The following is a 15,433-nucleotide window of genomic DNA, read 5'->3' as shown; positions in this document are numbered from 1 at the left end:
TAACAGTTCTAAAATTACACTGTTAAAACATGTTTGTGGAAAATATAGGCTGAAAGCAGGAGTTAACTATACAGTGTTCGCCTTGTCTCTAGGTGGTCAATCCCCTGAATGCCTTTAAAGAAACAGAGAGAATGAAGAAGAGAGAAGCTGCTCTGATTTAACTGCCCTTCTTTGTGGAGACCATTTTGACTTGCTTCATGCTCTGCATCCCGTCTCTGTTCTGCACTGTCAACTGCGCCAACCCAATTTCTCAAGATCCTGAGAGAGGCGAGTAAAGGTGGTCATCCACAATGGGACCAAGTCTGAATCGAAGTCAGGCGTGTTAACTTTGCTTCGGAGGCCTATTCTGCCCCCAACCGGTTTTATCCGGCCCCTGTGGCAGTTTATTTATTGGGGTCAAACCCTTAAAAAGGCTTAAGAACTTTGGGGTAAAACCGTAAAAAAAACCTCAACAACTTCAATCCTAAAAAAATCAACAACTTTGGCTGATCCTCACGCATGCTCTCTTCACCAAATCTGGCCCTCTTTGAAAAAAGTTTGGGCACCCTTGATCTGAGTCATAGAGGAATTAAAATAATGTGCAACTTATGCTCCACTTCAGAATTATACAAATAAGTACTTAAAGACAACAGTAAATGTCATCATCCCAATCCAACCAGCATATAGGAACCCATTTCACGAATGAACATTCCCCAGCCACATAGTTTGCTTTTGGGGTGAAACAAGGGATCACTAATGTGCAAGGAAAAGGGCACACCACATAAACTCCTATGTCCCAGTGCAAGAAACACCTCCAAAAAGGTGAGATGCTGCTCTAATGGAAGCAGAGAACCAACTTTACCGCAGTTTTTTCTGTGTACCATAAACACTTCATTCACAAACCAAGAACTTTCACAGCTTCTGCCACAATTGTATTTCATATGTTGCTTCTCCATGTAGTTGGTCCAAATATATGCAAAGCCAACCTCTACAACTTCCATTAACCAGCCGGAGGACACACACCAAAAAAATTAAGAATGGGTAGCATTTGACCAAAGAAGGAAGAAAACTTTAACTCTATATTCAATTTTATTTACTTTTATATTTTCAGTACTTAACTTAAAACAGAGGATTGAAAATATTCCAAAATTTCCTGGTTCTACAAAGGTCTGAGTGCCTAAATACCCAAGATGATGGGATATTTGCAGCTCTCTCGTCTAGTATAAAGAGGCTTGCACTGAATTAACAGGGAATAAAAATTACTAAGTGGGAACAGAGGTATTCAGTTTCTTAAATATTCTCAAATTCCAGAATATTCTAAATTGTTGCATATAATGCCAGCAGGGTTAGAGACAAGTTGTACAATGTTGCATATTTTGCGAATCTAATTTGCATTCAAAGATCTGCTGCATATGTATTCAGCATCTCTCAAGCCCTCTTGTTGCACAATAAATTCATTCGCTCAGTTATTACTAATCCCAACAGCTAGATTACTATTCCTTATTCTCAGATACCAGAATCACAACTGAATTAAGAAGTCAGAATTGCTCCAGCTCACAGAATCATAGAACTATAGAGTTGGAAGGGACCTCAAGGGTCATCTAGTCCAACCTCCCGCAATGAGGAATTTCAGCTAAAGCATCCATGACAGATGGCCACCAAACCTCTGCTTCAAAAACCCCAAGGAGGGAGAGTCCACAACCTCCTGAGGGAGACTGTTCCACTGTTGAACAGCTCTTACTGTCAGAAAGCTTTTCCGTGTGTTTAGTTGGAATCTCCTTTCTTGGCGCTTGAAGCCATTGGTTTGAATCCTACCCTCCAGAGCAGGAGAAATCAAGCTTCTTCCCTCTCAAGCAGAAGAGGGGAACTGCTAGCCCACGACCAGACGTGGCCCACAGCACCATCCCTCCTTGTCCCTTTCCATGTGGCTCCCATGCTTAAAGAGAAAGAACAAGCTTTCTATTGACTCCAATAACTGTTTTGACCATCATAGAATCATAGAGTTGGAAGAGACCACAAGGGCCATGGAGTCCAACCCCCTGCCAAGCAGGAAACACCATCAGAGCACTCCTGACATATGGTTGTCAAGCCTCTGCTTAAAGACCTCCAAAGTAGGAGACTCCACCACACTCCTTGGCAGCAAATTCCACTGCCGAACAGCTCTTACTATCAGGAAGTGCTTCCTAATGTTTAGGTGGAATCTTCTTTCTTGTAGTTTGGATCCATTGCTCCGTGTCTGCTTCTCTGGAGCAGCAGAAAACAACCTTTCTCCCTTCTCTATGTGACATCCTTTTATATATTTGAACATGGCTATCATATCACCCCTTAACCTCCTCTTCTCCAAGCTAAACATTGCCTACCATGGGTAGGCAAACTAAGGCCCGGGGGCTGGATCTGGCCCAATCGCCTTCTCAATCCAGTCCGCGGACGGTCTGGGAATCAGCGTGTTTTTACATGAGTAGAGTGTGTGCTTTTATTTAAAATGCATCTCTGGGTTGTTTGTGGGGCATAGGAATTCATTCACCCCGCCAAAAAAATATAGTCAAGCCCCTCACAAGATCTGAGGGACAGTGGACCGGCCCCCAGCTGAAAAAGTTTGCTGACCCCTGGTTTTGACTAATTGCTAAAGGCATGTGGGTGGGTGAATTGGTCGGGTTATATGACCACGCTGCCAAATATATCCCCTGTGGAGCAATTAAGCATTTGAAAACAGAGAACCAAAAATCAAAAACCACCATTCCCATTGGCTCAACTGGGAGGCTACCTTCCAACTCTTAAGTGGTGCACAGGAAGGGGTGGAGAGAAACCCACACCTGGAGAGAGAAGGATTAGGCCAATCAGAAGGTCGGCGGTTCGAATCCCCGCAATGGGGTGAGCTCCCGTTGCTCGGTCCCTGCTCCTGCCAACCTAGCAGTTCGAAAGCACATCAAAGTGCAAGTAGATAAATAGGTACCGCTCCAGCAGGAAGGTAAACGGCGTTTCCATGTGCTGCTCTGGTTCGCCAGAAGTGGCTTAGTCATGCTGGCCACATGACCCGGAAGCTGTACGCCGGCTCCCTCGGCCAATAAAGCGAGATGAGTGTCGCAACCCCAGAATCGGCCACGACTGGACCTAATGGTCAGGGGTCCCTTTACCTTACCTGTGATCTCTGTCATTCCTCATTGCAGGAATGCTTTTTTCCAGGTCAAGTTGCCTAGTGTCAAGATGTGACTATACACGTGCACACACACATATGCACCGCGGACTGCAGCGCTGCAATAACACCGTTAACTAGATAAAAATTATGTCTCTCTGGCCTGCAGGTTCCTTACTATGCAACTTCAAAAAGCCCTTACATACAGAAGTTAAAACATCTCAACTTTGAAGGCACGTATACTGCGATAATCACCCGTTCAAACCCTCTTCTTGCCCAGTGCCCACTATTTACACTAAAAGAAGCTTAATTTTTGTTTTGTTTTGGATGCAAGGCACTGGAACTCATGCTTATATTTCCCAGGACAGCCTTTCCTGCCTTAAAAGTGCAGGCTGATGTCGCGACAGGAGAGCACAACAGGGGTCCCTGAGGATAAATACAGTTGGGTAATTACTGTTACTACAAAGCCATTGATAATATTTCATAGGAAGGGGCTGCCTGGGAGAGAGAGATAGAACTAACATCACACAGAGCAATCTTTGGGAGTCCTCTGAAGCAAAGTAACGTTATATTCAGATTTGTTGCGCTTGTTCTCACTGCTATCCACGGATACTTGGTTCCAGAGCTCAAAGAACAAAAGCAGCGCATGAAATGTTCTCTCGCTCAGGAAACATACTAACAACAACAGTCATTGAGAAGCAACGGCAGCAGCCTATGTCCTCCCACCCACGCAGTAGCAAAAATCACGTATTAAAGGCACATTAACGTTCGGTTTTTAAAGCTGTTAAAAGAACTGATAGAACAGCTGTGCTGGCTGGGAGTTGTAGTTCAGAACATCTAGAGGGCAACAGACTGGGCAAGGCCACTGCAATAATTAATCAAGCGGGCAACAGGATTTTATTTATGGAACAAAATTGATGTACTGCTTAACTGTAATAAAATCTCTAAGAGGTTTCCAATAAATACTAGAACTATAATTTTTTTTTAAAAAAAGTAAAATTAACCGTAAGAGAGATTGAAATTCAAGTGGGATATTCTTCCCTCAGCCCCCATCAGCAATTTTGGAATAAGATTGGCCTAGGCTGTTTTTAAAGATCACTGAGGTAGCACATGACACAGGCTAAACATGTTAAAGTCCTCCATATACCATTATTGGTTACTTTAAAAATATATATCAAAAAGGGCATATCCAGACACAGGTCTGTTTCTTACCCAATGTTCGAAATTAGCCAGTGCCAGACACATTTTGCACCTGGCTTTCAAACACTTGCGACAAAGTGAAGATGCCTGGGCGCCAAAATGGCAGATAATAATAAATAATAATAAATTTTATTTATATCCCGCCCTCCCCAGCCGAAGCCGGGCTCAGGGGGGCTAACAAGAATAAAACAGTACAAAAGTACAGCACAAACAACACTCTAAAATCATTCATTATAAAATTAATTAATTCAAGCCACTGGCAACCATTGGGCCAGAGCTCCGCGAAGATTGCCGAGGGAGGGAGTCAGGCTGTGCCCTGGCCAAAGGCCTGGTGGAACAGCTCCGTCTTGCAGGCCCTGCGGAAAGATGACATCTCCACCATTGAGGTGCATGCCTGGGGATAATTGAATCTGGACTGTTTTTGCAAGCTAATGCCGCATCCTGTTAGAATTCTATCAGTTATATTTTATCTGCACAAGCAGAATGAATTCTGGAACCAAAATGCTTTTTCTGTGCAGCCTGAGCAGGAGCAGTCACCATTAAGAAAAAGAGGTCAGAATAGGCCAATATATACGTGGACTGTCCCTGGATCATGGGACTTTTCCTCTTTATGTTTTCAAAGCTCTTAACCTAGCTCAAGGTAGTCATCTGAAGTAGCCAGATGTTTAACTGAGAACCAATCACGGTCAGGCCATCATTTGGAAAATAAGACTTTAGAGCTGTCTTGACCAAAAGTGGCAACTGTAAAATAGTGTAAAATGCCCAAAAACGGTGACTGTAACCTTGGCTTAAGAAGCCATTTTGCACCTGGCTTATATACCTGAGATTCTAACACTGTTTTTACCCCAGCTTTTCCACAGAATGTGCCATTACTAACACAAGCACCGAAATATCACGAAGCAATTCCCGTCATCGGACCAGGAGAACAGGCAAACTGGCTTTGCTTACTCATAGGAATCTGCCTTATACAGAATTAGACCACCAGGTCCACCTCCTCAAAGCGGCTGCAGCTCTCCCAAGGTTTCAGAAAGGGATAGATCACCATCCCACTTGGAGCTGTCAGGAATTAAAACTGGGGCCTTTCTGCAAGCCTAGCATGTGCTGTGCCCCAGATACGGCCCTTCCCATCATTGCAGGCTCATCAGGCAATCAACACTGACCCCTTCCCTTGAGGTCGTGTTTCTTCCTCGCACTGGGCTTTCTGTGGGTCTTATGAGCAGCAGCATAGTGCCGCCACCATAGCTTTGCAGAAAAGCTCAGCGAAAATATCATTGTGCGGGACGAGGCAGGAGAAATGGAGGAAGTAGGGACACACGCTGCCAGTGCACAGGAGGAAAAGGACTTTATGGAACCTGGAATCAAGACACTTCATCTTTCTATAAACTGACCTGAGAAGGAGGAAGAGAAAAGAGGAATGTGTATTCATTCAACTGGCTCCCAATTTGCAAACCATGGTTTGTTGGGAGTCAGTGTTATGCCCACATTAGGCCAGTATCATAGAGATGCAAACTTCAAGTCAATAATACTTCTGCTTCCGATGTCACAAGCTTGAAACAAATGTCTTATGTCTAAGAGTGAGCTGGCAATAAAACACTGCTCAAAGTTGGGATTAACTCTTTATCAGCAAAAATATGATCTCCACAAACTTGGTTGAGTGCCAGGCCTAATGACACTTCTTGGGAGTCTTACTCCCTGAAAATCAGTTGTCGAGACTGAAAGTCCCTGTCGCCTCACAGCCATCTATGTCCCTTCCCCTCCAGGGCTTTCCCTGCAAGGGGAATGATTACATACATAGGAAACATTCATCTACAAGCAGCATTCTATGGCAGGGACATGGATTTTTCACCCAGTCGGTGCACCTTAGACAAACAACAAAACAAAACCATATTGTCCCATATAGAGGCATGAATTTATTTCATTTCACTTTTACCCATGTTCTTGAAAGGAGCTCAGGGACGCTTACGTTTGATTCCCATGCAGGCAATTTCAGACTCAAACCAGCTCAGCTCCAGCCTTCAGCCTATTCTTAGGAGACAGCTTCCTGGCCTCCCATGCTTCTTTCCTATTCCACCGGAAATTCCCTTGAGCAAGAACCTTCTTAACCAAAAAACAGAAGCCGACACCAGGCAGTTTTACAACCTATAAAACAGGACTCTGAAGCAGGTAAGGATGACAGGGATGTTGCAATGGGTCCAGTGGAGACAGATCTGACACAGCCCTCTTGCCTGCTCTGCCCTCAGTGGACGGATCTGCTACTAGGTGGGCAGCTAGCAAGGAAAATAAGCACTTTTATTATTCTTAATCATCAGTTATATCCTTAATGTACTCACATGAGCTCTTGCTTATGCCTTAAATGGCAATTTATAGAAATGTTCCCACAATGCCGTCACTCCCACCCACACTTAAGGTTTAAATCAGACTTCCTCGACCTCAGCCCTCCAGATGTTTTGAGACTACAGTTCCCAACATCCCTGACCGCTGGTCCTGCTAGCTAGGGATCATGGGAGTTGTAGGCCAAAAACATCTGGAGGGCCGAGGTTGAGGAAGCCTGGTTTCAATCTTTTGGATTTCACAGACAGGAAACTTTGGATTATTTATCCATTCAGCATCAGAGTACCACAAACAGGTTAATTTTATTTTCTAAGGCCAAAATCCTTAGGTCACCAAAGAAGTGCCACTGACCTCAATGCAGCAGTGGGGAACCTTAATTAGGGGCTCCATAGGGATGCCAATTTGTCACATGAGGCTACTATCCAATTGGGAGCTCTGGGGTGAAGCTGATCCAAGCAGGGCTTTAAGTCACCACTGCTCAGTTGATTAGTGGTGACTTCAAGCTTCCCCTTGGATCGGCTGGGTCTTCCTCTGCAGTGTCTTGAACTCAAATCACACTGCAAAGAAAAAATGGGTGACCTGGTGCCACGCAAGGGATGGCAGGGATGGCTCCTCACCTGACAAAGTGACCTGAGTGGAGGGCAGGAAACAAAGGAGATGAAAAGGTTCCCTGCTCCCGCTTAGTGGAATAACCCTGGAACAAGCTATTGAATTGCAGTCTAACACCTGATCTTACAAAGGAAGGGGTGGAAAGGTACCTCCAAACAAAATTAGCAAAACTGTGAAGGTCAGCTTACAAATGACCAGCTTCACTTAAAAGCATGATTTACACTAGACCAAAGGATGTCTAACCCTGCAGGACAAGGGGAGGAGAATCCAACTTCCAAGGAAAAATATCCTTTAATTCCAGAGTTTTCATAGAATTGTAGAATAGGAAGGGACCCCTGACGATCATCTAGTCCAACTTCCTGCAATGTAGAAATATGCAGCTGTCCCATATGGGAATCGAACCTGTAACCGTTGCATTATCAGCACCACACTCTAACCAACTGAGCTATCCAGATGTTTTATATACATCTCTCTTGCTGTGGTCTAAACCACTGAGCCTCTTGGGCTTGCCGATCAGAAGGTCGGCGGTTCAAATCCCCGCGACGGGGTGAGCTCCCGTTGCTCAGTCCCAGCTCCTGCCAACCTTGCAGGTCGAAAGCACGTCAAAGTGCAAGTAGATATAAATAGGTACTGCGGGAAGGTAAACAGTGTTTCCGTGCGCTGCTCTGGTTCGCCACATGACCCAGAAGCTGGCCACATGACCCAGAAGCTGTATGCAGACAAAGGCCAGCTCCCTTGGCCAGTAAAGCGAGATGAGCGCTGCAACCCCAGAGTCGTCCACGACTGGACTTAACGGTCAGGGGTCCCTTTACCTCTTGCTTCAGAATACATCTTCTTTCAAACTTTATACCCTAGGCCCCTTCCATACATTTGTCTGCAAAGGAAGTTCTGGGTATTGCAAAAGATTCTAAATGCAACCTAGAATGCACCCCCAATCCTCCTTCTTTGGGTAAGGTTAACCAACCCACACTTCCAAGGAATCATAGAATCGTAGAGTTGGAAGAGACCCAAGGGTCATCTAGTCCAACCCTCCTGCGATGCAGAAATCTCAGCTACAACATCCATGACAGATGGCCTTCCAACCTCTACTTAAAACCCCCCAAGGAAGGATAGTCCAATCTCTCAAGGGAGTCCGTTCCATTGTCAAACAGCTCTCACTGTCAGAAACTTTTTTCGCAACTTGTCAGATCATCTTCTTGAAGATCCCCTCCCCCAACCCCACAAAAAGCCTTCAAGGAACTCCAACTTCCCTTGAAATCTTTTCAGAGAGACCTCTCAGTGGAAGAAGAAAAATAGTTCCTTCTTTCCTGGAAGTCTTATGAGTACTTTCAGAACATTAAAAGATCAAACCAGGCAGAATGAGGCAAAATTGAATGAAGCAGAAGTTTACCAATATATTCTTCAGAGTGCATCAACAGTGACAGTGTGTTTAGAAATTTTTATTGTTATTTTTGCTTAGACAGGCTGCAATCCTATTTGTAAAATAACCACTTCTATGTAGATATGCATTTCATTAATGATTCTGTGTGTGTGGTAGTCTTAAGAATATGTATGGATTTTGGGAGTTGTTCTTTGACAATGTATTTCCACAACTGTAAACCTTGGAAATATTACTGTTATAGTGTTACCCTTTGGCAATGCTTTAGCAATCGTACTTTTTACAATGTTAGCATACCAGGCTAGCTGGTTGTAAAACCATCTTACCACACTTTGAGGATACAAGCAGTATATCACACCCGAAGAATTTATATGCCGGCACAAAATATCTTTATATCAGATCATATCTGTAAGGTTTTAGGTAGTGTCTCCATTGGTAATACTTACAGTGATCAGTTACTTTTAAAGATTGTTTCTAATAGGAAATGAAACTAAAGCTTAACAGTAATCAGTAAATTGAACATTTACAAGAAAGTACATTAAAATCATTGGAGAACTTCAGCCTCCCCCCCCCCGCCAGTTGCTATTTAAATGGTGTATTGCTAACAGAAAGCTGCATGTAAAAAGACTTAATACTTCCATTCCCATTCAACCTTGGTTAACATAATGCACCGGAAGGGAAATGTCTTGCACACTTAACTGTCGATTAATGTACTGGGATACAGGAAGTTACCTAGGTTAGTATTCAAGTGCATGAAATCCCGTAACAAATGTAAATATTCATGCAAATGGCCTAGAATCTCTGCCATCAATAATGGTATTAGCTAAATCGGGGGGGGGGGGGAGAGAAAAAGACATAGTCTTTAACAGCCAATACATTTCTCCCTGTTGTGCAAAGTCAAGATGTCTGAACAAGGCGGTATGTGCTGAAAAGACACCATTCAGTTCTTCATCCTCATTCATCTAAATATAAGCAATGGCAAAAATGGCATCAATGAAAGCAGGGAAAGAAACACAAATTTGATATTTCCATTTTCAGGTCTAAAAATCACCTGCATTAATATTACAATGCAACTATTAGAAGGAAAAAGGACAACATGTCTGGCACTGGCCAGGCCAAAAAATAATACTTGGAGCATACAGTTACACTTTGGCTCCCTCGGCCAGTAAAGCGAGATGCGCGCCACAACCCCAGAGTCGTTGGCAACTGGACTTAACTGTCAGGGGTCCCTTTACAGTTACATTTATCTTACGAATTAGCTGTGGCCCTCTGGTTCATTAAACACCTTCACTGTGGCTCTCTGTGCTGGAAAGGGTTGGCTATCCTGATTTACAGCTGCTAATATTTTGCAGCCATCTGCAAGAAGGAAGGATTTTTGCTTTGAGTCTTGCACATTCCATACTGTGAAATCAATGATGGGAAGGAAGCCTGGGGTCTTAAGAGATCTTGTTGGAAGCCCCAGGCAGCATAGTCCATAGTCAGGGGTGATGGGAGCTTAGCCCAGCCACATCTGCAGGGCCACACTCTCCCCAACCCTGCTATAAATGAATGCTAAAAATGGTTGCTTATAGCAGACACCCCACCCCTGCCAAAACTAAAATAGCCACTGCCATTGGTAGAGAGGACTAGGCAACTGTTTTTATCATCCTTGTACCCATGCCAAATAAGCTTGCATCAGACTGCTTACTATAAAAGGGACAGACTTTCTGCAACAACTGTGTTGGTCTCACAAAACAAAGGGCATTTCTAGATGTCGCTCCAATCAGTTGGTGGTGCTGAAACAGTAAGTGCGATGTAAGGCGTCTCACGGTTGGGTGCCACACAGATTAGGCGACTAGTTACAAATGCCCACTGGATTCTAACTTTGAGCTACACCTTTGGATTGCATGTGGACATATTCAAGTGGACTGATCACCATCAGCTTGGAGGAGAGCAAAATGAGCGGCTGTAACTAAATTTTAATGGGATTTGCCTTTACTGCAGCCGAGTAATTACGTAGTTCAAAACGGCTACAAACAAAGCTATGAGGTGAAAGCCAGCCATTTTTTCCTAGTTGCAACCCTCATGCCAAATCTACAATATGGGGAATGCAGCTCTGAACTACATTACAAAGCTGTTCTAAGTCACTCTCCCACAGGCCCCAAAATATTGTCATATACAATCTCTCAGCCTTGTCTACTATCCCTACTTTGCAGCATGGGTGCACAGTTTATTTCTTTCACAGTGTAAGAAGTGTTTGCAGAGGGTTTTTTAAAAAGGCTCCAAAGTTCAGATGGTTCCCACAAGAGCAATGAATTTCTCCCTTACTTCTTGGGGATGGGGTGAGAGGGAACAGAACAAAGCTGCCAATCATTGCAGGGTCCATGATTTCTACACCGTCTGTTGCCCAGGAGCACTTTTCATTTTGCCACCCTAAGAAGAGACTTCTCCATGAAAAGAGAGAATCAGGCAAGCCAGTGTAAAAACTTGCACTCTGGCCCTTTCCCTGTCCTCACAGCAGTAACCTGTCAAGGTGAGGAGTTTAAGGCTTGATCAGAAGAACAGAAGACCTTAGGAACAATGAGGGCCTTCAATTCAGGGCCCAACAACAAACCACAGCCCTGTAGTCAAGGCAGCCTTGGAAGCAGAGCCACAAGCAAGATGGATGTTGAAGCAATCTTCCTTCCACCTTTGCAAGGCCCAGAAGCCTGAGAGGGTTTTGCAGCAGTCAAGTGCGGCTATATATTATTTTCGCGGCAGCTACAGATCACAAACTAAGCAGCAGACGATTCACAAGACTGCTAAGATTCTCTCTTGTCAAACTCCAGCTAGAAACGGGCAAGGGCGATTTATGTAAGAACTGCTCTTTCCCTCCAGCCCTCCCCATTTCCACAAAGCTGAATTAGCAACAGCAACATCCTCTACACGGATGTGCGCTTCAAACCTTCGACCATCAAACGTTGCATTAAGGAAGGGGGGGGGGAGGAAAGGGGGGGAGAGAAAGTGACTCACTTCCCATTTCCAGCATGGAAACGAGGGCCCCAAAATAAGGACTATTTCCTAATTCTGCAGGGTTGCCTTTTCTCTCTCTCTGCCCCCCCCTCCACACACACACAAACACAGAGTGTGTGTATAACCCCTGCTTCTCTCTCCCTATTCAGGAAAAGGCAGCAACGACAGCGAGTTGGTGAATGAACGAAGGCTGAAGGTTACCGGATTTATGAATGTCAAGATCATGTGACAATAACGGGAACCCGTCTTATTCACAAAAACACAGGCCGAGGGAAAGTGCCGCGGTGCGGAGGAAACGCTGCCGAGCCCGAGAGAGAGAGGTGTGTCCCCGAGGCAAGTCACCTTTCACCACTACAAACCTCAGCCGCCCCGCCCCGCCACTTCGCCAAAGGAAAGCCGTGCCTTGCAGGAGAGGTGCGGTTGCACGGAGATCAAGCGCGGGATTCGCCTGCAAATTAAAAAGCTTTCGAGGGAAAAGGCGGCTGGAAATTAATTAAGGACCCCCCCCTTTCTTTGCACGCACTTTCCCGCTCTTACACACACACACACACACACACACACGATGCCGATCCGCTGCAGCGCTAACCCCGAGCTCCGAGCAGCGCCTGGGGCCCGAGGCTTCCTCGCCTTCTGCTAGTTATTTTTTATTTCAGTTCCTGTGCCGCCTTTCGCCCGAGGCCCGCAGGGCGGCTTGCAACAGAAAAGCACACGAATGCGTGGCATAGGAACAAGCGGACACAAACGCCGCCCCCTGCACAGCTTCGCAGGCCGACGGGAGCTGCTGCTGCTGCCCACCCGTCCCCCGCCCCCCCCCAGCGCAACTTCGGCGCCGGCCCAGGCCCGAAGCCTGGCTTTCTCCCCTCGGCGGGGCCCGGATCCGCCCGGCAGCAGAAGCCCGGCCTCAGCCCCCCCCCCCAGCTCGCTTTCTTTCTCCCGCGGCCAGAGCCCCGACTCCCGGCCTCCGAGGAAGGCGGCTTGCTCTCTCCCTCTCTCTTTTTTTATGAATGGAAACGCGTTATGCAAATGAGCGCGATTCAAGAGGGGTGGGGGGGGGGAGGAACACGACGCAGCAATGGCGGACGCGAAGGGGGCGTGAGGGGGGGGGCGAGCGGACCGCGAAGAAGCGAGGGCGCCGCGGGGCATCGGCCCCAAGCACATCCGGCGAAGGAAACGCAAGGCGGCCTCTTAGCCGCCCCCCAAGCCACTTCCCAGAGGGGGGGGGGGGCGTACAACATCTCCCCCCCCCACGAAAAAGGAGAAGCGAGGCGCCCTCCGCCACCCAGGAGGGGGCGTCGTCGGGGGGGGGAGAGACTTGGGAAAGGGCAAAGATGCCCCGGCCAAGCAGCGCGCTCTCCAGATGTTCCCCGCCAGATGTTCCCCTCCCTCCCTCCCTCGCCGCCCCCCCCCCCGCGGCCGGCCACTTACTCGTCGGGGTGGGCTTCCTCGGTCATCTTCTCCCCGTCGGAGCTCATCCCCCTCCGCCAGCCGCCTGGGGGGCTGCGCGCCTCTTCCTCATCTTCCCGGGGCTTCACATCGCCGGGAGAGATGCGGGGAGCGCGCGAGAGAAGAGCGGGGGGGGGGGGCAGGACGGGACGGACGGCGGCGGCGGGGAAGGCCGCCTGGGGGGCAGGGATGGAGAAGGCAGGCAGGCAGGCGGGGGGCCGGTGGCCCGCCCCCCCCCCTCGAAGGCCTGGTCGGGGCAGGCGAGGAAGCGCGGGCTCAGCGCGCGGGGAGGCAGCGCGGCGTGGGCGCCTTGTCGTCCGGTGCGCCCGGGCGCCTCCTCCACGGCAGCAGCAGCAGCCGGCGGCCCCGTCCGAGCCCCATCGCTGCCTTTACTCCATGTTGGATTCTCGCCGCCGCCAACAGGAGGAGGAAGCTGGGCGGAAGCGATGACGTGATCCCAGCCCAGCTGCTGTCGGGGAGGGAGAGCGAGGCGGGCCGGCCCCGCGCCAGCGCCAGCGCCGCTTCCCTCCCGCGCTCCCGGGACTCCAGATGGGCGGGAGGAGGCGGCCTGGGGCCAGCGCGGCTCCGAGGCCTGCCCCGCCCTCCGGCTCGGGATCCCCGGGGGATGCCCCGGGGGGAAACGGGGCGACCCCTTGGCCCGCGGGTGGGTGGGTAAGGGTGTCCCCCCTCCCCCGGAGCTTCCAGGGTCCCGGCACGTGCGGCGCAGCGACGGGGTTTTCTCTGAGCATGTGCAGAATGCTCCGCGAACCGATCGCAGCTTTTGGGTTTTTTTCCCCAATTTTTTTTTTTATTGGTTTTCACAACTTTATAAACAAACACATAAAACAAGCAAACATAAATCATAGCCTTATTGAAAATTACACTTAACATTGTTAAGTGACTTGGTTGAATTTCATTGCATATCCTTCCCCCCCAAAAAAAACTTTTATTGGTTTTCACAATATTATAAACAAACAAACAAACACACAAGACAAACGAACAAAACAAACATAAATCACAGTATTATTAAAAATTACAGTTATTAACATTGCATATCCTTTTAACGGTTTTCCAAATCACAGTTCTTATAAAATTTAACTTAAACATTAACATCCTTAGATCTTCACATTATGAAATTAAACATATTGATTCGACACTCAACATAAATAAAATCCTAAGCCAATTAAGTATCTGCAAGTTGTTTTCTGTTAATTTAACTTAACGTATTTAACTAAGTAATCATTAAATTTAATCCACTCTTCCTGATACTCCTCCTCCTTCTGGTCACGGACTCTTCTGGTTAGGTCGGCTAGCTCCGAAAAATACATCATCTTCACCTGCCATTCTTCTATTGTTGGTAATTCTTGGGTTTTCCACTTTTTAGCTAACAGAGTACGAGCCGCAGTTGTGGCATACAAAAATAATTTAACATCTTTCTTGGGCAATTCCAAACCTGTTATTCCAAGAAGAAAGGCCTCTGGTTTCTTTATAAATGTATAGTAGCCGAGGAAACCAGGACAGGGCATCTCGGATCTTTTGAATTAAATGCGAAGTGCTAGCTTGGTAGTTAGGATGGTTTCCTTGTGGGATTGGGCCCAAAGGTGCTGGAGGAGAGGAGGCAGAATTATTTGGCAGGTTGCTAATGCCATCTTCCAAGAGATCCTTTGCAATTTCCTCCACTCCAAGCAATATACAAATTATTGTTATTATTATTAATTGGCGTGCTGTGATCGTAATGTTTCTTTTAAAAAATCATTTTTGTTTTTATTTTAACGGTCCTCAACCCACAATTGTACATTGGTTATATTTCACAGTCAAATAAAATGGAATATATATATATATATATATATATATATATATATATATATATATATGCTTTCGTAGATTTTCACGGGTACAGGAATGCAGGTTTTGGTGTCTTCGGGTGTCTTCCCGTGTAGGAGTCGGGGTGTCTGTGCGACGTTTCGACGAGGTCTCACTCGTCATCTTCAGGCTGGTGCTTTCGGCTTCTTGTTACTGGAACAGAGCAGAATCTGGTGTTTGAGTTCCTATAAATACTGTACACGAAGCCAAGCCAGAGCACAACTAAATGCAGCACAGCCATCTTCTCAGAAAAACTCTTCACAAGCTCAAGAGGTCAAGACACGAAAGCTTTAGCAACTAATCTACACTTAATGACCCACCCAGTGGTATTCAGAATATCACTCATGAAATCACCCAAGATATCCCTCAAGTAATTAAGGAACAAAAGAAGAAAAGGCACACTAATCTAGGAACTTCCTCTCTGCCCAGAACGTTGGAGGCTATACACCACACCCCTCAACAGTATTTATAGGAACTCAAACACCAGATTCTGCTCTGTTCCAGTA

General features: G+C 46.7%; 1 protein-coding gene and 1 long non-coding RNA gene across 2 annotated transcripts in view; both read right to left on the bottom strand.

Annotated features, from left to right (window-relative positions):
- SPRED2 (sprouty related EVH1 domain containing 2) overlaps positions 1–13,220 on the bottom strand; it is an 80,117-nt gene extending 66,897 nt beyond the window's left edge. Inside the window, exon 1 of the mRNA XM_082216449.1 lies at positions 13,047–13,220. Within this exon, the coding sequence (XP_082072575.1) occupies positions 13,047–13,093 (47 nt within the window). The 5' untranslated portion in view covers positions 13,094–13,220. The remainder of the gene's footprint in view (positions 1–13,046) is intronic.
- LOC309528859 overlaps positions 1–15,433 on the bottom strand; it is a 414,370-nt gene that overhangs the window by 250,267 nt on the left and 148,670 nt on the right. The window lies entirely within an intron of this gene.

The sequence above is a fragment of the Podarcis vaucheri genome (genome assembly GCF_965113315.1).
Source record: "Podarcis vaucheri genome assembly, chromosome: 3".
NCBI lineage: Eukaryota > Metazoa > Chordata > Lepidosauria > Squamata > Lacertidae > Podarcis > Podarcis vaucheri.
This window is presented reverse-complemented; position numbering and strand designations above follow the sequence as displayed.